The sequence below is a fragment of the Equus caballus genome, chromosome 15, assembly GCF_041296265.1.
Source record: "Equus caballus isolate H_3958 breed thoroughbred chromosome 15, TB-T2T, whole genome shotgun sequence".
NCBI lineage: Eukaryota > Metazoa > Chordata > Mammalia > Perissodactyla > Equidae > Equus > Equus caballus.
In genome coordinates, this window is record NC_091698.1 from 105651127 (window position 1) to 105676239 (window position 25113).

At 43.7% G+C, this 25113-nt stretch overlaps 1 protein-coding gene across 50 annotated transcripts in view; it reads left to right on the forward strand.

Annotated features, from left to right (window-relative positions):
- The window catches only part of MYT1L (myelin transcription factor 1 like), a 446903-nt gene that overhangs the window by 303931 nt on the left and 117859 nt on the right, over positions 1–25113 (forward strand). For all 50 annotated transcript variants that reach the window (XM_070236766.1, XM_070236774.1, XM_070236800.1 and 47 more), the window contains exon 9: positions 19446–19801. In XM_070236766.1, the coding sequence (XP_070092867.1) occupies positions 19446–19801 (356 nt within the window). The remainder of the gene's footprint in view (positions 1–19445; positions 19802–25113) is intronic.

Consider the following 25113-nt stretch of genomic DNA (forward strand, 5'->3'; position numbering starts at 1 on the left):
GCACCGTGCCCCGGTCCTCTTTGCATTCGCATTGGCCAGCAAGTGACCCCGCTCTCCATGAGCTCAATCAGTGCTGCTTCATTCTAACTTGGAACTGTGAGTAGTGCTCAGATGCCTTTGTCTTGCCTCTCGATTTGCCACGTTTCTTCGTGATTTAACTTCAGGACGATGGAAGAATCTTCTTCTTCAGCCACAGCTGTAATGCCTTAAGACAGCAAGATGAAGCCACCTAAAATGCCCCAGCTTCATATGTACTGGGAAGGGATGGAACAGGCAGGCATGACCCTGGTCCCCTGCCCACCCAGTGCCTCCGCCCTTGATACTGACAGCACCCTACTGCTACACACTCAGAAGCTCACTGCAACCTGGACGAGACCTACCCGTTATTCCATGCACTTGGATAAACTCTGGTCCAATTTAATCCTTTAAAGTCTTCTGAGTTTATCTTCTGCATGTAGCACAAAGCCTGAGGCTGCTCCTCCTCCCTCTAGCCGTTCTCTACGAGCTTTGGAAAGTTCTCCAACTCTTTGCATAAGTAGAGCTACCAGCGACCAGAATATCCTGGTTAATTTAATGTTCTGGAAACTGATGGTTCACGAGCTCCCGTGGTTGTTTCTGTCCTAGTTATCGGAGTAAATCGTATGAGCAGGCCATCCCAGTGCAGCACGGAGTGCCTAGCGAATGCCACTGATGGCAGGTGAGCACTCTCTCAGTGGTCCGTCTTCATGGCCTTCGACCACAGGCCCCTTGAGAGCAGTGACCTTGCCTCAGTCGCCTCCGACAAGCCCCACCGTGTAAGCCTTTCACACAGCACAGCCCCCGTTCCTTGCAGGCTGGCTGACGTGTGAGCTCAGCAGGCTGCAGACGTAGAGGAAGGCCTTGGTGGGTCCGCCTTTATCCCTGATGCCCTGAAAATTATCATTAATTTTAAGTCCTTGATGTGGGCTATATTTTTCTTGATATCATCTAAAAATGTATCATAGTACAAAATAAATCTCGTTAGTTTAGTTTTTTTAAACTGTAAAAATGTTACCCTTTTTTTCTGGAGCAAAAAAAACAATTTATTGTACTTTGGAAGCATTTTCTTAGATTAGCTTTTGCCGTTACTGAAGTTCCAGGTCTGAACATTATATAAAAGTGTCTATAGATTCTAAAATGATAGAAGTTCAGGCAACAGGCCTCAGGGCTCAGCAGCATGGCCTGGGACCCTCTTCCTTTCTCCCTGCCTTCCTCCAGCGAGGTGCCTCTGCTCCTTCATTTAGAGTCTCTCCAACTCTCGGCTGCGGCTGTCAAGAACTCAGCCTGACAGTGTGCGCATGGAAGGTTCCAGCATGGCACAGGGAATGCCATCCTGGAAGCCTGGAGATCTTGCAGCAAGACTAGGAAGGAGCGAGCAGAAGGAGAGCCGGACTTCCAACCCAATGCCGAAACTCACCTGATTGCTTTATTTCAGGAATTATTATACTTGTTAGAGAATTGCATCAAGGCAAGTGTGAAATGGTCTCCTGTTTCCTGGCCAGGTAGAGGATGATATGACTCTGCAGATTACTAAAATATGTCCTGTTGTGCTAATTATTGAGTGTTTAGGAACAAGGAGACATCTCCTGCCCTGGAAGTATTTATGATGGAAAGTGTGCAACGTGACAGAGATGCACACATGCACCTAGACGTACAGGCTGGCAGGAGAGGGGTGTGTGCAGGGAAGCAGGAGGAAAGACTGTGGGAGCAGCGCTGGAGATGTGAGCATGCACAAGGAGCTTTCTTGAGCTGCCAGGAGGGTTTCACATGAGACCCCTGCCACATGCTCCAAAAAACTAAGCGGGAGACCAAGATTCAAGATGGCCAAAGATTGCCGGCAATATCATGTTTAATTTGTTCATACCACTATAAATGTGAAGGGTACTATGCATGCTGACCTTTATCTAAGAAATGGCTTGAACACAAAAATTCCAAATTTGATGGCATTTTGGAAAATGGAGGTTAGAAGACTCGTATTTAGTCCTCGGCTTTGGTTCTAACTAGCAGTAGGACCAAGGACCATTACCTCACCTCCCTGTGGATGTGAAATACAGATGGACGCCAGACTCCTTCAGGGTTTGGTCTTCATTCTGCGTTATTCACTTGCCATATGATTCTTCACTTTCCACCAGGATCCATCCCAACTTCCTTTAAAGAGTAGCTTCCTTTTCTGCATTTGAAATGTTATCTACACAAACTTCTGTGAAGCACTGGCTGTAAGCTGCCTTTCCATCACTGCACTGTTTCTGCCCATGGAGAAAATTTCCTTCCCAAATAGATTGTCATCGACTCCTCAGAAGATAGAGGAATCCTCTTTCTCTGTCTCACTGTGGTATCTTTTTCATTGCTGGCTCACTGTGGCCGTGCATTAAATGCTTGCCAGAAAATGCTGTCACCTATGAACAAAAGGATGCTAAAAAGGGAAAATGATTGAAAAAATAGAAGAACAATTTCTCCATGTAAACAGATTGGGTTAGGTTTAGTTCTATCCAAATTTATAAGCCATAGTAAGATATTATGTCTTTTCCTTGGAGAAAGGCTTCTTGATCAACAGCCTAATATGTATTGCCTCCACCCCACATGTCAGGGACTCTGCCATGCACAGAAGAGTGTGGCCCAGAGGCAAGGAAGCCGCGTCTCCTCTAAAGGAGCTGCAGCCTCCCTGGGTAATCACAGGTGGGAGACGACATCCCAGATGCTGCAGAGGAGTCTGTCAAGGGACGAGGGCATAGAGAAGGAAGGGGACTGCACTCTCCTGGGCTGCTCAGTCCTCGGGGGAGGAGACTGTCCTCTGGCCAGTGAGGGGTGTGCGCATGGGAGAGCTTCCCATACTCAGTCACTCCTTCCTCAGTCTGTCAAGCTATTTGCTAAGCCTCTGCAACGTGACAGCTGTGGGCTCAGGTCGCCATAGTAACAGATGAGTCTCAGGCCCCCAGACACTTTCAGGGCCCCAGGGCAGAGGACACACAAGAACTCAGGAGCACCAGCCCACTGGGCTGCTGAGGCCGAGGAGAGACTTGACGTGTAAGTAAGCTTCAGCCCATCAGGGCGGGGTGGGGGCAGTGAGGAGAGAAAAGAAAGCAGGTCCTCAGTGGGCCTGTGGCAGCCCCTACAGCTGTGCATGGGTGCATCAGGGGGAAGCGCAGCAAGGAAGGAGGCCGTGGCCGTAAGAGGGATCCCCATCACAGAAGGTCCCCCAAGTCGAGACAAGGAGATACGGAAGCCCAAGCCTTGGGGTGGCAGTTCAGGGGGGAGGAGGTGCTGGGACCGTGGTCATAGAAGATCTTCGATGGCACTTTGAGTGTTTAGATTTTATCCTCTCAGGAAAAGAGAGAACTAGAGAGAGAGGAAAGAGGACAAGGAGGAGGAGAATGGAAGGAAGGAACGAGGGAGGGAAGGTAATGATGATGCTGTACAAAGATGACCTGTCAGCCCTGTGGTCAGTGAATCAGAGGAGATGAGAGGAATGGAAAGCTCCCCTTGACCCAGGTGAACAATAACCAGCCTGACTGCGGCGGGGCAGGTGCAGAGAGAGGAGTGCAGTGGCAGCAGGACTCAGAAGCTGATTGGGCGAGCGTGCCAGAGAGGAGGGGTACTGCCTTCTCAGATACCTAATTCAGTGCAAGCCCAGGAACCAGAGGGAGTATGGCACACAATGCGATAGTATGTGCCGCAGCTGACATTTTCACATTCACATTCGTCTCAAGTCCTTTGTGCAAGAAGGCGGACTCTCAGTATGTTTGCAGCTTGTGTGTACTCTTACACACACAAGAACATTCTATCATCCTCATTTTATGTGGCGACAACGGAAGCTCCGTGGGGTCAAACACCTTGCTCAGGTCCCAGGGACAGGAATGCATAAGCTGGCTCACAATTCAGTTCTTTCCATTCCAGATCGCATCTCCTTTTCACGACACCTGCATCCCTTTTGGCCCTGTTTCCACTTTGACATAAATCCCATTGCCTTCTAGTTCTTTATTTCAATGGTGGGACCTGGAACCTGGATGAAGTCCCAGGAATCTGAGATATGATGAGGATCCTTCTTGAGTAAACTGAAGCTAAGATGCCACAGCGGCTATGGGCCCGCTCCCACCTTGAAAACCACCAAGAGCAACCTGATGACACACGGGAGAAGGAGGGCCAGGCGCAGCCACCAACTTGCAGAACTGCTGTTCCAACATATCCTGAGGTCAAGCCCTCTTTTTATGGAGGATCTTTCCAATTTCTACAAATGCAATAACTTCCTCAGCACATGGGCATTTTTCAGGAGAAAAGTGGGCAAGTGTCTCCAGGTGGACGTTTTCCTGCTGGACCAAGGCCACTTCTACCTGCAGCACACTGCAGCTCTGCCACTGTCCTCACAGTTGGCCAGACAACCAACTCACCCCAGATAATGACACCCAGTTCCACCTGTGAGGACCCAGCTCGGGTACCAGCAAGAGAATCTCAGCCGGTCTGCACAGCGCACAGCTCACTGGTTGGTCGCTAACCACTTATGTTTTCATATTCAGAGACTTAGCACATCACCAGGGAAGGATGGAAACTATTGGGGCTGGTGCAGAGTGCTTAGGCCCGTGGAGAGGAATTGTTTCTGTGTGAGCATCATTTTAGGAGAAACAAAACTTCTGTGGGATACAGATCTTCGCCCAGGGTGTGACCTCCCTGGAACTGGGGTACCAGTGGGTCCTGGAGTCTGAGCCAGAGCCCACAGATGGTGCCCACCCTTCAGCGAGGCCTGAGCTTGGTGTCTGCAGTGACCGTTCTCCTGAGACAAAGAGAGAGAGGCCAGGACTGTTGGCCAGCCACCTCTTCTCCCTGCAGACCCACAGAGGGCAGGAGAGGGGCAGCAGAGGGAGTCTGAGTTCAGCCTTCTCCCAGGGGCATTGAGGTCCGTTCTGGGCCACATCGTAAATCATGAGACCCCAGGAAGCCCAAGTGCATGTCATTGTGAGGGAACATCTCTGAATGGCTCACAGGCATGCTTACTTCATTGTAGGATCTAGCCTTTTAGCTTCAGGTTCTGTTTTGGGGGGAGTTTTTTCCAGCAGTAAGATGATATGACGCCTATTGACTTTCTCATCATCAATTACCATGTTAGTATCTCTCACACTGAGAAGTGACATCCCCAAATGGGTCCACACTCTGTACACAGGTCCTTACTCATTTCTCTTTAGTATCTGATAGTTTTTAGTTGATGAGACTGACCTATTTCAAAAAACACGTGGGGGACCCCATTGCAATAGGAATTGTGAAAGGACACACCATAGAATCCTAGAAGGAAGGGATGTTGGCAATCTGGCAAGTCCACTGAAACTCGCACGTACTCCCCAGTAAAAGCCTTACGTGGAACAGGAAGGCCCTGATGTAAGAGGGGCCCCAAGACAGCTGGTCTTTAGTCCTGGTTCCAGAAAACACCCTTGAAGACCCCTCTGATTAGCTCCTTCCTTTTGTAGATGAGGAAGCTGAGACCCACAGTGATGGAGTGACCCACTCGAAGTCACGCAATAAATGAAGAGTCTTCAAATCCACCTCTTCTGGTCCCAAACCAGTGTCCTTTCCCCGAGTAAGAAGTGGGAGAATCTCTGCATTTGTGGGACTAAGATTTATCTTTCTACTCACAGGGAGGAGGGGTAGGCAGTTCCTAAGAAAACTGATAGAAAACAAGAAAAATTCTTGGCTGTTTAGTATTATTAAATGTGGAAACAGATAAAACGATTTTAGGCTCCACGTAGCAGCATCATTTATGTTCAACCAGCTGAGTTGGAGTCCACTGGTTTTATTTCGAAGCCGAGAAAGCGCTCCTGCCATAGCCACCTCCTCTTCCTCAGGCCCCTCAGCAGGTTGTCTGAACGATGGGAAAGAAGTAATACCACACCTCAATAGAAAGATGAAAAGCTCTGCGACTTTCACCCCAGATCTTATCCCGGGTGCCGTGAACTAAGCAGGTTTGGCTGCAGTTGCAGATGCCCCTTCAGAAGACTGTCCTCTTCCCATGGACGGCGGTGGGGAAGGGGGCTGGGGGCTACGAGGAAGACGGTGGCCTTGCTAGACAGCGCTGCGTGGGGTGCTGTCGGAAATGGTTAGAGCCTTTTCACCAAGACATCTCATCTCACCTCTCACTGTAAGTGAGCCATCCACTCATTAACACAAAAATAAATGAATAAATAAAAGCCACGCTGAGGGCCTACTATGTGCTGGGTCCACATTCTAAGACAGTCTTTCTCCTTGTTACCCAAAGACCTGTGCAAGTTCAAAGGAATTCAGAGATCAGAGGAGTAAAGACCTACAGCTCAAAAGTTAGTGTGAAGAAGATAGACAGAGCTGGCTTACACACACACACACACACACACGCACACTGTGACCTCACACCCAACTGAGACTCCCAGTGCCGTCAGATCTAAATAAATCAGCAGGATTGCTGCAGTCTGCAGCACCCCACCCCAAGCCAACTGCTTGTGCCATATCCCTTCTCGTTGGACGTCCCAGAAGGCCAGACCACTGTCACCACCTCACTGGGCGTGTCCCCTGAGGGCATCTCCCTGCTCACAGAGACAAACAAGCTGGAGCTAGATGAGACAGAGACACTGTAGTCAGAGACTCCAAGAGAGACCTCAAAAGGAGGAGCACGGTGGATGTTTTGAACTTGTCTTCAAAGCACCTTTCCTGTGAAATCCTACTCCCTCATTTGAAGCAAACAGGGAACTTTCAATTGCTTTTTATCAGTTATGTGTGAAAGCAGAATCGCAGGTGCCACACCAGCGCTGTCCATCACAAGAGAATCTAACATCTGAGTTTAGGAAAAAGAGTGGGGAGTTCCGGGGATGATGGCGATCCGTAGCCTTGAATGTGGCCTGTGACAAAGTGCAGCCCCCGCAGTGGCAGGGAGCTCTGTTAAAGACACGACCGGAGTTGTGTTTGCACAGACGGGGTATCTTAGAGCTGGGCAGTAAGCGTAATAAGAAACCCATTACATGCTTTCTTTGGACAAGTATTTCTAATGGTTATTAGAAAAGTAAATAACTCGAATCCAAATAGCTGTATCCAGCTGAAGTGTCACCCAGACACTGGATGGGAAGCCCTAAGGCAGACGGGTTTGCTCATAAGGTCCCGCCTCACGAAGAAAGTGCAGGCACAACAGCTTGTAGCTAACCAGTGCCGCTGAAATTACAACCAAGGCCACACCATGGAGAAAACATTTTAATCCTCTTTATAATGACCAGATTTTAAGGCTCACTATTGTAGCCCAGTGCCCAGTAAACTACGGAGAAGCTTTGAAAATTTATGTGGAGTAAGAGCTTGTATTTTGTGTGCAATAACTTACTAGAAAATGCATATTTAAGAAGTTTCACAATTTCTATGAGAGACATATTTTGCTGGGAGTGTGTATGTGTGTGTTTGTGTGTATGTATATATACGCATGTGTGTCTATATGCATATATAAAATGTTGCATTTCTGTCATGTATTCATATACGATCATCAGAATGATCATATTTCCTTGAACGAAGAACGTTCAAGTGCGTCTCCTCTATCCTCAAGCTAAATGTGTAAACATCTCAATCCTTCAACTACAAGAATTTTAAATATTTCACAATTGAAGAATTTCTTACCAACCATTTAAAGACAAATAGATACTGTTTCTTAGAGCATCTGAAGAAGAGGAATCTAGTATGTGTTTGAGGAAGAGTAGGAAATCTTTCATATTTTCTTATATATTTGCCCCTAAGGCAAAGAAGTAATTGGTAGAATCATGAATTCTTGTATAACTTGCTTCTCAGTTCTTCCGTAATTGCTGGTATTCAAGGTAATAGTACTGGTGTGACTTCGGGAGCTTGAGAGTATTACTGTGGTCCTAAGAGTTACTGAGGTCTTAAGTACCTGTGGTTGTACAAAGTGGGACAATCACTTGCTAATGATGTTGTCACAGTTGCCACCTCAGGCATCGAGTTTCTTCTTCTGGACTAAATACAGACTGGACGGTCTGTGCTGCTGTTACTGTTAAATGTCACTTAGCACCTTTCTGACTGAGAGTGTTGGTGTCAACCTGTAAATATTCAGAAAGGTAAAGCTGAAACTGATAAGCAGTTAACAGCCTAACTATGCGTCGTGTTCATTTCCAGTGATTTCCTCTCTGGATGTGTCTCTTGAAGCTAACATCAAGCAGGCTGCCTGAGGGGCAGTTAGTACTAGGAATGTAGAGTGCAGGTAGGTCCCCAGTAGGAGCATTTTTTTCTGGCCAATGCTCATTTCAACTTTCATTGTGCCCTGGCAGAAGAGGTGCTTGCTTAGCAGGCAGGAAGTCCAGCCACATTCTGATTTCGTGCATCACTTAATCTCTCTGGCCTTAGTTTCTTCCTTTTCTAAGTGAACGGATGGATTAAGTGATTTCTGGAATTCCTCTCTTCTCAAGGCTCTCCCGTTCTGAGGGTACCATCTTGGTGAGTAGTGTCTCTTAGCACAAGTCACTAGCTCATAATGAACTGGCCACTTCAGGAACTCCTGTTAACTATCTGAGATTTTTAGCTAAAATAGAAAGGGCCTAAGCATATTTATATAGCAGTTTAATTTGCCTATCTTACTGCCAAGAGGTAGATTGGCTGTTGAGATAACTTATCTTACATTCCCAACATTCTAGTCTTGTAAATGGCAAAGATTAGTAAATGTTGTTTTGCAGAGAGAGAGGAGATACCATTTCACTGAAGGCCAGATACTGATGGAACACAAAGATTAGCAGGCCCATACCAGAAGTGTCCGTAATATCAATCAATAGAAACAAATGCTGAATCCCCACTCCTTGGCACAACAGGAATTTAGAATAATTAATTACATGACACTGTCACTAAAGCCAAAGAGAAACAGTTAAATTGAGATGATAAGATGGGCACACATGAAAAAGTTAAGAACAACACGAGGTAGTTTACAAGATTGATGCTAAAGATCTAATGGCACAGCATTCTTAAAGGTGGAGGATCCTGAATTCTAGACCAATCAGGAATTACTTTACAGAGAAGGCAAAACTTGAGATGGTCTTGTAGTGTCGGTATAAGAGGGTATTTCAGGCCAGAAGAATCATGAATGAACACAGAAGTGTAGGTTGAGAATGATGGAAAATGGGTAACCGCAATGAAGGATGAAGGTAGGCATTTAGTGGAATCTATAATTGTATAGAAAGGATATAGTCATATTTTTAAAGTTCTGGAAAATTAAGTAGATGATGTCCAAGTTCAAGATACGGTTCAATACACTTATTAGCTAGTACTGCCTTTCAGACCTCACTAAAATGACAACAAAGAGTTTAGTTCTTAAAGGCAAAAAGACAGTAGGAAAAGTAATGGGAGAGGAGGGAAGAGCATCGGAATTTTGGAAGCTAGAAAACAGAGACTTGTGAACTGTTGACCTAACAGACGTCCTGCCCCTCAACAAAAGCTGAATTCTAGGCAGCACTGAAGAAACCTGAGAGGCAGCCTGATGTTACTGTGGAACCCCCTAAAGCCTGAGAAGTGGTGGGACCAGGGACTTCTGGAAGTGTTGGTGACCACGGATCTGAAAGCTGTGAAACTAGCTTTATGTTTGCGGAAGAAGCAGACACCCAAGCTCCCACCCTGCTCCATGAAAGGAAGGAACCAACCCTCTTTCTCCCTAGAGATTTAATGAGCTTAGAGAATTGTTCTGTCAAGAGAATAAAGCATAGAGCTTATCACTGGGGTCTCCAGACAGTTTAGGGCAAACAGGAGGGCTTAGTGGGCAACCGTGCACTCAATGTTGAGACCCTGGGTGTCTCCCACGCTAGATTTAAAGCATATTGTCCACCAGGATTGTACCCTCCACTGGGAGCATGGAAGAGCCTTCTCTGGGGAATCTGACCAACCCAAGAGGGAAAAAAAATTACTTTGTGTTGTGTTACTTGGCAAAGCAGCTTCGTGAGATCACTTTACCCGAAGCTCACAGTCAACACATAGTCCTGCCCTAACTGTGAGTGGCCGGTCAAAGATCAGACGGGGAAAAGCCTCTAAGATGAAGACAAGAAAACAGAAGAAATAGCTTGAAGAAAACAGAGATTACATAGTGAGAAGGCTTTCCAAAAAAAATGTAATATTTTCAAAGAAATGGGAAGATAATTTCTTTAGCAAACAATTAGAAGCTCTAAGAAATTTAGAAAAGTGAAAGATAGTAAGAAATGAAAATTGAAGAGAATGCTTGAGGATAAAATTGAAGAAATCTCCCAGTTAGAAGGACAAAACTATGGGGAAAAATAGGAGAGAAAAGATAAGACAATGGAAAAACCAGCCCAGAAAACACAACATCCAAATAATAGTAATTCGGAACAAGAGACCAGAGAAAATAGTAAGGATAAAATAGTGCAAGAAGCAATTCAAAAATTTCCCTGAACTGACTTTCCAGATCAACACAGCCCACCAAGTACCCAGCACAGGAGATGAACGATCACCCCGCCAAGAGATGGCATCAAGGAGTCTCAGACTCCAGAGGCAAAGAGGAGATCCGAACAGCTTCCATTGAGAAGGGACAAAAAGCTAGGATTCATACAAAGGATCCAAAATCAACATAGTATTGGACTTTTTGACATGATCGCAGGAAACTGGAATATAAGGAAGAAAACTCAGTTCTGAGGGAAAAGGCTTTGCGATTTAGAATTAGACACCCAGACAAACCGTCAGTTCAGTGCAAGGGTAGAACAAAGACATTTTGGACATGCAAGGTCTCAGAAAATGTCCCCTCCATGCACCCTTCCTCAGTAAGCATCTGGAGGATGAAATCCACTCAAATGAGAGATGAGAGAGGAAGAGAAACCTTGGGTGCAGAACACGGGAGATTCAACACAGGGAGGAGGGAAGGGCATTCCCATGCAGATGGTGATGGGGATTCCAAGATGGACAGAGGCCTAGGGTAGACTAGTTAGAGCTGGTGAGAAAACTCAAAGAGACTGATGGAAGGGCTAATGGATCTGAACTTATGCAGAGTTTCATACACCTGGGGGAAAGTTTGGAAATTGAGTGATCAAGAGTATGCAGAAAACTAAAAATGTAGTAATACAGGGAAAATTAAAGTTATGCAGGAAAGAAAAGTACTCACAGTATATTACCTGGTTTTGTTGCTCTGTTGTGTTCACATAATACCAAAAGTGAATGTTGATCTAACCAAAATCATACAATAGTCAGATTAGGAATTTCAGGGTACTAAAAGTGCACTTGTTTACTGGAGGATGTAGGTGGGGGTGGAGCTGCGATGTGAAGTCAACAGAGAAAGCCTAAAAGTAGGAAATCAAGAAGTAGTAATACATATAAGCATTTATTTAGAAAATTAGTAGAAGACCAAAAGAATCAGCTCGAATTTTGAAAATGGTTACTTTGGGGAATGGAAATTCACTAAGGGTGAGAATTGGAGGGCTTTTCAAACTGGTTGCCTCTTCAAACTATGTGCGAATAAAAGCAAATTTAAAAACCAAGCAGAGGAATGTAAATAGGATTCAGTGAAGAAAAGCTACTGATGAAATCTGAGTAGAGGACGGACCTGCTCAAAGTTGTAATTCAAGAAAATGTGTTTGACTTCAAGTAGCATGACAGCAATGGGAAGAGACTGGATTTAGAATGTCTGCTAGGAGGAAACCAGGTGTGGGATGTTGAGAACCCTGTGAGGGTCAACAGAAGTTGGGAGCGCAAGGAACACCTGGTCAGATCTGCATCCTGTAGTCCAGGCTCACAGCCTTCCTGAGGCACATCCTTGCCTTCCGCACAGCTCACCACACCCCAGCAAACGTCGCCACACCTCACCACCCCTCATCAATGCCTTCCTTCTCTTCCGAAGGAAGTGTCAATCAGACAGAGACTGAATATAAAGGACTATTCATGGTATTCTTTTGACCAGACCCATGTCCTCCTGTTTCTGGGTCTGCTGAGCCTGTAGCATTTCAAGAAAGGACCTGACTCGGAATAAATTATCTCAGTGCCATAGATACTTCTGGAAGGGAGTGTAATTGTGAAAGTCCTGAATATCTCCCACTTAGAGTGGGCTTTTGACGCAAACTCAAGAGTAATGATGCAGGGTTGAAATAGAGAAGTTCAACAGAAAGGAAGGAAGGAGAGAGGGAGGGTGGAAAGGGGGAAGTGGGGAAGGGAGGAACGGAGGAAGGAGGTTAGGAGGGAAGGGAGGGAGGGAGGGAGTGGGGAGGGAGGAAGGAAGGAGGAAAGAAGAAGGGAGGGAGAAAGAGGGGAAGGGGAGGAGGAGGGGAGGGGCAGGAGGAACTTTGCTGTGCTGGGTGTTCCAGGCGGCGGCACCCGCACACAAGGGCTGCATGAGTTGAACTCTTTCAGCCCTAAAGGAACAGAGACACATGGGTTATTTCAGGAGAAAAGAGAAAGAGGGGAGGATGTTGTAAGGATTTCAAGAATTTTTAAAACACTCAAGAAATAATCTCAGCAGCCAGTAATCAGACCTCCAGGAAAGCTGATTTGGGAAATGCGCCAGCTTCCCGCACGTGCTGCGTCCAACCTCCAAGGGACGTCAGAACGTCAGCGGGCGTAGATGCCCAAACCAGCCAGACTGTTGCCTTCGCTTGGGGAACTATTTTTCTTGAGTTGAAATAGATTAAAGTTAGTGTTTATTTTATGTTTTATTTGAATATTTGAATTGCTATTCAAGGCAATAAATATTTAATAACAGACTACATCATGTAAAGTGACTTAAAAAAAGATGAGAAAGCAAGTCTCTGCCTTCCAGAAACAGACTTTTTTTAGTTCTCTAAGCCGAAGGGTCAAGTAAATATTCTGAAAAATTATTCCCGGAACGTCTTAGAATGCCTGGAACATTTATGTCACATTTAAGTTAAAAATGTATACTTTTCAGATCAGCTAGATTCTTATTTACAGCACTCTATAGAGGATGAACAAAATTAAGAAAATATGTCAATATGTAGTTAAAACTGTCAAGTGGTTTTATTAATATATATGTTGTTGAAAAGCTCTATCAGGAGGATGTTTGAAATGCTAGCTATATAATTGAATAATTCAGCGAATTAAATTACTTCTGAAGTATTTTTCAATGCTTTTATATATCCTAGAGACATATAAGAATAATGATTTAAAAATTCCGAGGTAAGAAGAGATGTCAATTGTACTTAAAACAAGAAGAGGGAGAAAATAAGAAAAAGAGAACTCGGTTTTCAAAGCATCTCCCACATACGAACCACTAGGTATTTTACATATATTGTGTTTTTCACTTGCTGCCAAAAGTCTGTGAAATAAACATTACTGTGTCCCTCTCACAAAGAAATTGAGGCTAATATGAATTAAATAAGTTGCCCAAAGTTAAGTAGTTGTGTAACCTTGAGCAAAGTTACTTACACATGCACACCTGGTAGAGTTAATTTTTATATTTGTGTAGCTCTGGTGCCACTCACAGGTGTCTCCAGATGTCTGGTGACCTGAACCTTGCTCCGTCTCTGTAGACGGCCCATCCTTCCAGGCAGGTTCAGAGCCTGCCCAGAGTGCGCTGTCCCTACTGGTCCTGCTCACTCTTCTCACACCTGCTGGGGATGCCCCAGTGCTCTGCGAGCTGTCTGGTGACTACACGTTTCTATGTCCCCACGCCCCTCCCAGCCAGGATAGGAGCTCCCAGGGCGGGGGCATGAGCCCCGGTGCCCATGCCTCCTGTGAGCCCGCCCAGCACTCAGTCAATGCTCCTTCCATCGGCCCCTCTCCAGTCCTTTTCCTAAAATCCCCCTGGTGCTGAGGGTTCTCTCCTGAGCTGCCTTCTCCTCTCACCCACTCTTTCCCTGGAAGCCAGCTCCATCCCCACCAGGGAGTGACGCTACTGACAGTCCCAAAGCAACATTTCCAGCCGAGACCTCCCTCCTGATTCCAGCCCCTGTAGCTGTCATCTAAACTCTGACGCTTAAAATTTAGCACACCAAGTCAGCCTGATCTCTGCCCACTCCCACCAAAAAAACCAACAAAATCCTTGAGTCCTGTGGATTCTCCATACCGGTGGATATGATCTTGCTCTCCTCCAGCCCATCCCCACCCTGCAACCACAGTGCGGATCTGATCGTACTAGTAAACGTTCCAGGGCTTCCCACTGCTCCTGGGATAAACACTAACCACCTTATCAAGCCCATCTCCATCTCCAGGTCCTCACCTGCCATCCCACTGATGCAGTCGCACTGCTCACACTTCCTCTGTCTCTCTGTTTCTCTATCTCTTGCTCTCTCTCCCTCTTGCTCTCCCACTCTACTCCTGCCGTACTGGTTCCTCTGTGAAGCTTTTCCCATCCTCTCCATTAGGGTGACTGTCTCCACTCTGCTCCTGTCCCATGAGGTTAGGGATGTGTCTGCCTTGCTCAGCAAAACATTTCCTGAACAAATGAATCGCTCAATCTAATCATTCAACAAATATTTTTTGAGCACCTGCTTACTATATGATAGACATTAGAGAAACAAGTATGTTATTGTTTCAATGGTTCCTTACAATAGCCCAACGAGAAGGCAGGGCAGTCTTTAGCCCTCTCTAGAAGTCAGAAAGCCAAGACACGGGGAAAAAAGGGGTTTCAAGGACCTCGTTCAGTGTTCCTCAGCCATGTGACCTTAAGCAGTTACTCAAAACTCTGTCCCTCAAAATGGGAATAATAGCTTCTACCTCATAAGGTTCTTATTCCCGCCCCTTCGTCTCCTGCAAGCAGCTGTAATGAGACCAGGGAACAGGGCTTGCTCTACCAATTGCGTTTCTCAGTTCCTGATACCCACCCCGCTCTTCATAGTAAAATTGGATAAATGACAACCTCAAGTAGAAGACCATTAAAAATAACATGGAAACTTGCCTCAAGAGCATGTAACACACAGTATTGTAAATACGTGTGTTCACTGTGGGAATTCCATAGCAAGGAATCAATTTTCTAGAATAACCTGAGGTAAAAAGACTAAGTTTGTTTAAATCAAGTCATTGTCAAAAAGAGTATAAAAGCTACAATATCAAAAGGGCATTTTGAGGTGTCCGTATGAGCACAGCCATTCCTGTAGGAGGAACTTGGAGCTAGTCGAATGCGGTCCTTCCACTTGTAACTTTAAGTAACTTAAGCAGGGTTGAAACATACGAACTACCATGATCTTATGAGTAACAGTATTTACTAATGCTTTGAAGTTTCACTGTGTGAAAAACGTAGAATGCATTTATTGTAATCTTCGAATGTTTGCTATTATATGAAGTGATGCGAATGGAGGAGACGATGTGTGAGAGACAGTCTGTCAGTTCACTGCAGACGCGGATTTGGCATCCAGCCTCTGAGGTGCGAAACAGCAGCTATCAGTGCTGCAGCTGCTGGAAGCGTCTCTGTTTTGAGGCGTCTACAGGGGTCATGGGAGACGTCCACCCTCCCACTGCCCTTGTCTTCAGAGGTAGCCAGGTCTGGGTTGCTATAGTTATCAGGATATATTCCTGGAACGTCTGGGGCAGGAGACCGGGCTTTCTTAAAGCCATGCTTTTAAAATCGTGTGCCACCTCCCGAAGCTCAGATCCTCTCTCCTTGTCCCCCTCTCATCTCCTTCCCTGCAGTGTCCAGTCCTCTCTATCGGTTTTTCATTCAACATATATTTATTAAGCACTTAGTGTGTCCAGTATGCAGCCTCTTGCCACATGCAGCTATTGGACACTTGAAATGTGACTAGTGCAACTGGAAATTAATTTTTAAATTTTCTTTCGTTTTAATTAAATCACTACATATGACTGGTGGCTACTATATTGGATACTGTAGCTCTAAAATATAACAATCAATTAAGCAGAAGCCATTTTCTCAATCTTGTGAAGTAGAAAGACAGTAGGTCAACCTGTAATCACACCAGAATGTGATAAGCGCTTTCTTTTTTAATAAACAGAGAACACTATGGTTTGTCCATTCATAAATATTCATTGAGCAAGCATCATACGCAAGGTTCCTTCAACCACTGTGGGAAATACTAGTGGAGGCTTGACTAGAGTATTGAAAAGCAAGAAGGAAGAATGAGGCAGTGACATGAATTCCAACAAGCCAAGCTTAGACCCTCCCTGCATGTGGGAGATACAGATGAAGGACCAATCATGGCACCTGCCAAGTTCATTTACCTGGATTTCACCTTGGTGCCAGCTTTCCAGTTATTCCTAAGAATCCATCATTTATTCCACTTGGTTTCTGTCGATCTGGGGACATTCCAGAATTGTGGGGATTTGTTGCTTTCTTAGAAATCTGACTCATGTGTGGTGACAGACACGAGTCCTAATGAATCTGGATGTGGTTGTGGCAGTGAGGCAGGCTGGCTTTTCCAGCACCTGATCAACAGCACCTGCCAGGTGGAGGAGGGGCAACCCCACTCTTCTTCAGGTGTGCAAATTCTCTCCTTCCAGGGCTCAGCCACTTTATCAGCAGACGTGATGTTCACAGAACGTGGGTTTAGGACGACCCACACTCCCCAAATGTTCCAGAATTTCTTTCTATGACTTTGCTTTGAAATATTCCAAACCGTCAGGTCTCCTAGACCAGGAGACATCTGTTGATTTGAGCAGGTTTTTGAGCCACGTGCTGTTTGACACAGATAGAATGAAATCTGTCTTGTGGGCTTGAATTCTATTGTCACATTTAAAGTGAATACCAGAGCTGCTAGTCAATGAGAACCGATCAAATAGAGAAGGGACAAACAGGATTTGTTTGTAGTTGGAGTGCAATTTTATTTACTGTTTACGTTAGTGGCCATAAGAAAAAGCTTGAGCATCAAACCATGTGAATTGGCAGAACACACTGAAAGTTTGATGCCAGCTAATTCCAAACAGTTGAAAAAGATGAAGACAAATGGTTTACAAAATGTAGGCTAGAGAAGTAAAACCAATCCAGGTAACAATAGGACAATTTCCATTCACTTGCTCCAAACTCTACAGCCCCACCATCTCAAAATATGAGCCATCTTGAGATTTGGGGCAACTAAGTGTTTGAGAGAATAAAATAGGAGACCCCATCTTAGTGCTGGATCAATACCATCTAAAAAAGTTCCCCATTGCCATGTTGAGGCTGGGGTATTTTGAATAACATTACTGAGTAGTTTGGAGTCAACTGGTTTTACATCATTTTCTAGCAATCTGGATGAATCTTATGGTTAAAGGTGGGCCTCCTTATCTGTTTTAGTGAATGCTTGTTGTGCAGGTAGCTTTGATCCAGAATAGATGCGTCAAACAATTTATTGATGAACTGAGGAGAGAGAGAAGAGGCAGGCGAAGGTGCCAATAGTCAAATGACCTGCAAAATCACGGGCAGACTCCAGAAGAGCAAGAAACACTTATTGTTTCGTCTACTAATTCATTATTTCGACAAACGCAGAGTGAATACGTTAAACAAGTCCACTCAGATCCAAGACCATCTTGTGAGAAGACTTAGTCTTGACTGGTTGTCAGGTAGGAATTCGGCACAGTGGAGGTGGAGCGCAAGGTGGGGCGGAACTGATCCATCAGCACTGTAGAATATCTCTCTGAGATTATTGACTCAGATTCCCGCTAATACGTGTAAAACTTCTCATAAAAAAACCTCAGATCTCTGTTTATTTCACATTAGAAATGCTATATAGACTAATATTTGTTTTCTTCAGTTTTTTCTGGTTATGATAAGTATTATCCTTGTTTTGATTCTTACGTTTTTAAGTGATGATAACTTTAAAGGGCAGGTGACCAAGCATCCCAGTGCTTCACAGGAGAGTCGTGCTGCCTGCGCGTGGCTCCCAGCTCCTGTCTCACGTGCCCTCTAGTCTGCTCTCCTCAGTGCACCTTGTCATCACCTTTCTAACACGCAAATTTGATTGCATCATCGAGCACGTGGAAAAAACTCAAATAACTCTCTATTTCCTGCATAAAAGTCTCAAATCCCTAAATTAGTCCATAGGTTGGTCTGATCCTGCCAACTCTCAACCCTTACCTCCCACCCTCATGCCCACTCCAACCTCCACACACTCTAAACTCCTGTGTTTTGTTTTCTTTAGTTTCCTGAACCTATCGTGCTCTTTCATACATTCACACCTTTGCAAATTCTCTGCTTCACTTGAAATGTGTTGAGATAGTCTCTTTCCCTCGCAGACGACATGGGCATCTCCTTCAAGGCCAATCTCCAGCGTTGCCTCTCCCTGGGGGACTCTCAGCTCCCTTGACTGGCGGCCCCTCTTTTCATGACCTAGTGTCCTCTATGTATTTTTATCACAGCATTTGTCACACTTCACCCATTTGTTCAACAGCCATTTGGTGAGTGCCTGTGCCCTCCCAGGTCTTTGGTGTACCATGGTAAATAGTGATGGTGGTTCTAAAGTGGTCCTGCTCACCTCCCTAAGTCCCCAGTTGGATCCTTGTGGTGAGGATCTGTGCCTTTCTCCTCTGAGTCTCCTGCACAGCACAGGGTCCAGCACGGAGGAGGCTCCCAAAATAAATATGCACTGGATGGGTTTGTGACTGACTAAATCTCTCACCATTCCCGGGCCCAAACAAGCTATTCAGAGTCTGCTGGAACCCCTACCAAAGCGGTCTGTTAGGAATGGAGATCACATATGGCATTTTAGACAAATAGGATATTTGCCCACAGTGTATTTGCCTCTATGTCTTTTTCCCCCTTTTTCTTTATAGTATACACATAGGGTTTTCAGGAAGAAAAGAACTGTAATAGCGACATAGCTTTGGAAAATTGCCCTTGCTCCAGGAATGGGTGTGAACTCCTGCTGTAAGGGGCTTACCCACGTTTGGGCCAATTTCAGCATGATTTGGTAATGACTGCCAGTAACACTGAGTGTTTCTGTAATGTTGGGGGTGGGACTGTTGCAAGCCAAGGCTGACAACATTCTGCATGAGTTTTAATTGTACGGTTGCTCTCATCAACAGGGGTTTATGGCTCATCTTCTTTGAGTAGGTCATTGTGTCTAAAGATAGACTTTTATCCACGAATTATATAAATCCAAATATATCCAAAGCTTTTCCACAACATATGTATTTTTATATATCACATAAATGTATATATGTTAATATAGTGTGCATGAACTAATTCTTCTTTTAAAATGTATGTTACACGTAGTATATATCTGAGACGTTTAATAAATTTGTGTTGTCAGCTACATGGTGTTGTGCAAGTGCTTTATAAACAGTCCTCATGAATTTTATTAGGATCTCCATGTTATCATGCAGAATGATAGTAATGAGGAACTAGGAGATCAGAAAAAACATTAATGGTAGCTAGACAAACGCAAGCCGAACTTCTTTGTACTATCATTTCATTAACAGATTTTGGCACATGTGTGAGAATGGGTGTATGCTTAGATCCCTGTGCTGTCAGCACTCGTGCTGAACCCAGCTCTCTTGATCAAGGACTCTTGTTGTTCAGATCTTCAAAGAAAGTAACACACATCTTCCCTCTCTCTCTTTTTTAACAGTGTATATGGTTGCCCCTTGGCTAAAAAAAGAAAAACACAAGATAAACAGCCCCAAGAACCTGCACCCAAACGGAAACCATTTGCAGTGAAAGCAGACAGCTCTTCAGTAGACGAGTGCTATGAGAGCGACGGGACTGAAGAGGACATGGACGAGAAGGAGGAGGACGAGGAGGAGGAGTACTCTGAAGACGATGACGAGCAAAGGGATGACGATGACGAGGAGGAAGAGGTGGACCGCGAGGAAGAGGAGGAGATCGAGGAGGAAGATGATGACGACGACGAAGATGGAGAGGATGTGGACGAGGAGGAGGAGGAAGAGGAGGAGGAGGAGGAAGAGGAGGAAGAAGAAGAAAATGGTAATCTTTAAAATATTAGCAAAGCATCAAGTGGTGATTTGGGCCAGTGTTTCCGCGAGAATTACCTGGTGTTAATACTCATGACACATTAACAATTGCCATATGAATAAGTTTGCCTGGTCAATGCTGAAAAGAATAACCATTTATGTGTCTTTAACTTTCATTTTAAAAAATTCCTTTAAATTGTCTATTAGATTTTATTTCAGCCAAATCTTTATTCAGATTGGTCATCACAGAAACTTGCTGAAATATTTATTGTGTACATTTGGTTAGCTTAGTAATTTTTTTCCAGAAAGTTAAGTTATCATACCTAGTCTTTAATTTTTGCATTTTCTGGGATGCTCTACCTAAGAGATACTGTTATGAGCTGAAATAGTGCCGTCAGGATGACTTAGCTCATGCCTCCCAGGAGTTGGGAACTTTGTTATGACCATGGGGCATCAACTGGTGAAGTAGGTTTTGTCTGTCAATTTCCAAAGCTTCATTCTAGCAACTGTCATGTATTGGGATGAGATGGAAATGATCAGTCTGCCCGTCCTCGATTTCCATAGTCGAGAACGATGTTTCTGCTCTGAGATGTGCAGCATTGTGAGTGAGGTGTGCGAGTGAACAGCGTGCTGCACAGGGTGGTGGGCAGCCTATAGGCAATACATTCAAGATGATTTTTTATTTTACATCCAGTTTTCTTTTAGTGTCAGACTCAAAAATATGGCTTCAAAGCTAATCTTTTCATAAAAGTCATTTCTTCTCTAGAAAGAAGTGTGTGTTTTCTGAAGAGTCTAGTTATGGTCTTTATTGGATTGGGGTTTGCCTCAGAGAAATGCGAAAACATGTTTAAAACTGAAGGGAATTTTTTTTCTTACCCTTCTTCCTCAGATTCAAAGCTCTTTGAGAATGTAAACTCTGGGAGAGCTAATTTCTCAGTACAGAGGAGAGTTGTTGCAGCCAGGAGAGCTCTTTGAGATGAGGCAGGTGTGAGCCAGTTGTTAATCCCATGCAGCGGACATAAATTAACATTCCTCCTTCAGAAGTCATAATAGTTTGTTGCAGGAAACCTGAATTTTATGAAATAATTCTGGATTGTTACAGTGGTTTAAGGTCCTTATGAAAACAATTCGCCATCACGTTCACGTAGATATACAAACGTATCTATAGATACATGTATACACACATACACATGTGTACATTTCATGGATTAAAATTTAGCCTCCCCAGGTTCTTTTTCCTCCTTTGATATTCTAGACATGGTGTGGAGACGGTCTAATTAGGAACATCAGATACACACAAATATAAGGCACCACCAGTTCTACTAAGTGGACCGTGGGCATAATAAATGCCCCAGTACCATTAATGAGACGGCGGGGAGTCCATGCTGAGAATTCACAACAGTAGCCCAGGGTAATAAAATCTGTGCAAAGTTGGGGAGTAGAGCAATTTAGCAAATTATTTCTTGACACTATTAAATGTGTGTAGTTTGGGATGCAATCATTAATTGTTGAGGCTGATTAATGATTTGTAACTTAAACTTGCTATAAAGATAGCATAAAATATTGCTCTTTCGTATTCTCGTTCTATGTTTGGAAAGCCATGGAATTAATATTTGAAGTTATGGATGTTTGTGTGTTTGATGGATTAGGGCAGGAGAGATTTGTAAATATGCACCATTTAACTAAAGGTCTTACCCAAATTTTAGGTTCTGCTCTCCATTTGCTAGAATTAAACTTTCAGTTTTAGTTCACTTAGGGTCATATTTTAAATAATTTACTTTTAAAAGTAGAAGGGACGTATTTTGAAAAAGTAGTCAGAGCCTCATTGAAGTAGTCTAGAATGTGACTGCAGAGGATTTTTTATTCTGATGGGAACACTTATAACATAACTTTCTAAAAAGTGGAATAGCAAATCAAAGCATGACATTTTCTGGAAAAATTCAGGTAAGTGGCATATTGATAGTACCATGAAACAAACAAGTGCATAATTATAATGTAGACCCCAGAATCTCACATTACTATTACGTGACCCACCCAGCACAGCAACCAACACTTGGAGATTCAACAAAGGTCATCTGAATCTGAAGCACATGAGGAAGCAGCTTCCGGAAAACAAATACTCATTTAGAGGATAGATAATCAATTGTTAGTTTCCTGGGTTCAGAATTTATATTCAGCATCTGGACCCCAGCTAAGTACCTTCTGGAATCATCTGTTACATTAAAGAAATCAGCTGGAACTACAAAAGAAGGGTTCAGGCAGGACGAGATATTATGAGATCAGTAGACTTTCTGCTTCCATTGTAAGACACATATATCTGATTTACAGAATATCCTTGGCAGTAAAGTGTAATAATTTATTCCCTTTCAGATAGCCTCTGTCAACCTGCAAAAACAGGAACCAGTTTAAGAGGCAAACTGTTTATTTGAGATCAAAGAATTACAATTCAGGGAGCGCAGATTCAGGTAGAAACCCAAATAGTGTCCTGATTACAGGAGAGGGGCTCAGGATTTTTACGGGAAAAGGAAGGAAGATGAGGTGAGTTGTATTAAAGAAGAGTTCTTGGGTGCTAGGTGAGGTAAGGCTGGGTTTGTACTTCACAGATTGGCTGGAGATTCCGTCATCAGGCAAAAGACTAGACTTGTGCTTCACTGATTGGTTGAGATTTGGTCATCAGCAAAGTCCAGTTTCACCAGTCCTTATGGACAGGCTATTCTTGTCCTTACTGACTGCTTGGAAGATTGGCGTTTTGGTCCAGTTTGGAAGACAAAGGAAACAAGACGTGCAAGACAGCTCCTCTGAAACGGCTGCTCCAGCTCTGTTTTAACATGGCTCCACTCATGTCATACCTCTCTGTGAATCTTAACTCCCAAGGAGTAATTTAGATCAAACAATAGTGGCCCATGTGGAGGACCCTCCACTGTGGTTCTGATTGCCACAAGTTCTCTGCAGGGAAGCACCAAAGCTTGCTTGATTTTTAAGTCAAACGAAAGTACCTCTCCTAGAAAGAAATCACTTCGGAGGCCTGATTCCTGAAGACCGTTTCACCAGGCTTCTCTGTTAGAAGAGAAGTCTCCACCGGAGGAGTCCGATGAACAGGTGTTCCAAGACCCCACTTAGCCAATATCTCATGACAATATTCTAGGTGTACTGTACTCCAGGTATTTCATAACCCTGCAGGGTCAGGAGTCTTCAAGAAGATTCCAGATCCAAGGAAGTGCATAGCTTTGTTGATTGAGCGCTCATTTTACAGGATCAAACTCCTAGCTATGTTTAATTTAGTGAGACAGCTTTGAAAGGCACGTATCTGTCAATCTCCTGCTTTCCTGTCCTCACCTACCGAAGACATTCTCTTTTACCTTACTGCTACATTTAGTGCCAAAATCGCTATCGATAAATGCGAGTTTCTGCCACCATAGCAACACCTTTAACATGAGAAACGCAGTGTGGGAACTACAGGACATTCCATGTAGCACGTGGCAGAGACGTGCGTTTATCCCCTCCTTGAATGGATCTGGCAGAAACTGGACATTTCTGAAAAACCGGGAGGTCTACCTTTCTGTGTCCAGTGATCAGAGTTCTGGGTCACTGTCTTGAAGCTGGCCTTTCGTGTTCCTTGGTCTACACTCATAGAGACTGTTCATCCCTGGGTCATCAGTAGATTCTCTCCAAGATGGATTGTGCCTTTTTCTTAGCAAATAGAAGCACAGAAAGAGACCTAACAGAGAAGCAAGACAGTCGTAACACAGTGAGAGGAGAACATCCCAAACAGTGCTGAGAGCCTGGCACACACGTGCACATCCGCAAGTAGCAGACGATCATCTAACGGGAAGAAACCAGGGCCTCAAGACGGAGCCACAGGGACAAAACTTAAGCTGCCATCGGCTTTAGGAGTAGAAATAAAGTCTCTGACTATTTCTGCTAATAGGATGCCGTTATTCGTTTTTCCCATGTACCATTTTCCACTTCTGTTATAAATTGAAATGGGGAGTTTATTGAGAGATTTTGTTTTAGATAAAACAAACGTATACAAACCACCAGATTAGAATGATAGGAGCCCACTTACGGAAGGAGCGTTATTTATAGCTTGGGAATTAGGTGTTAACTTTAATTCCAAGGATCCTCCAGCATTGTAGTACATATGAACCGGAAGGTTACTGCTGATGTGCATTTACAATGGTTATGTTAATGTACAGTATTGTGTTTGTTTTTCACAGTGATTGTGTAAGATAGATAGAGTAGAAACAACTTCATTCTCATTGAATTCCTTAGAAACTGAGGCTCAGAAAGAGAAGATTATTCTCAATAAGTGGTGGATATATGGTCAGACTCTGTGGATGGTATTTTTCCTTCTACAGAACTCACATTCCTTTTATTACTTTCTGCTTATTTGAACAACAGGGAAGAATACCTGAGTAATTCATTTCAGATTACATTAAGTTCATATTTAATTAATCAAAATGATATTTATTGTCCAGTTAAACTATCAGAGGCTGGTCTTTTGCATGAAGAATTTTATTTTAACATTGTAATGGTCTAAGTCTGCATTTAATAAATAAAAATTCCCTTGTTATCCTAAAGTTAAGAAAAAAGTTATTCAGGGGTTGTAGATTTTTCTATTAGCAGATTTGTACGTATTATGATAAATATCTTTTTGGATTCTTGTGACTTGAGAAATATAGATTAAATTGTTATGTAATGCCTAGGAAGTTATGGTATATTTTCATACTTCAGTCCACTAAAAAGAATAAATCTTTAAATAATGTGTATGTGTATATATGTACACATATATGAGTATACAATAAATAAATATATATATATATATATATCTCCTTATGAGTACATATTGTATCTGCCCACTGACAGGAAAGAAAATTCCATGAAGAAGAACATAGCAATGTACTTTCCAGCTTAGAGGAAACTTTCATATTCACTACCACTTTTAACATATAACTGTTTCTTAATATTCTGTTTCTGAAATACTTTTTATGGAATCTTGGGACTGTCTTGGACAATTCGACTTTGAAGGACAATTCACTTGACCGTTAGGTTAAATTAGATAAAATGCAAAAGCCCACCTTTTCTCAACGTTTTCTGGCTTTCTTTAGCACATTGTTCCACATATGAACTAGCCAAAGAGATGTGGTGGCATTCTTGGAAGTTCGCATGTAAGGGAGAATTGGGTGATTTGAGGGAAAATGTGAATAATTATTTTAAGAACCTTTTCGAATGTAGATGTGATTGTTCTAGCAAGGCCGAGCAGGCTGACCAGAGGCAGGGTAGAGATGGGTGGTGTGGAGTCAGTGGGCACCTTCATTAGACAAT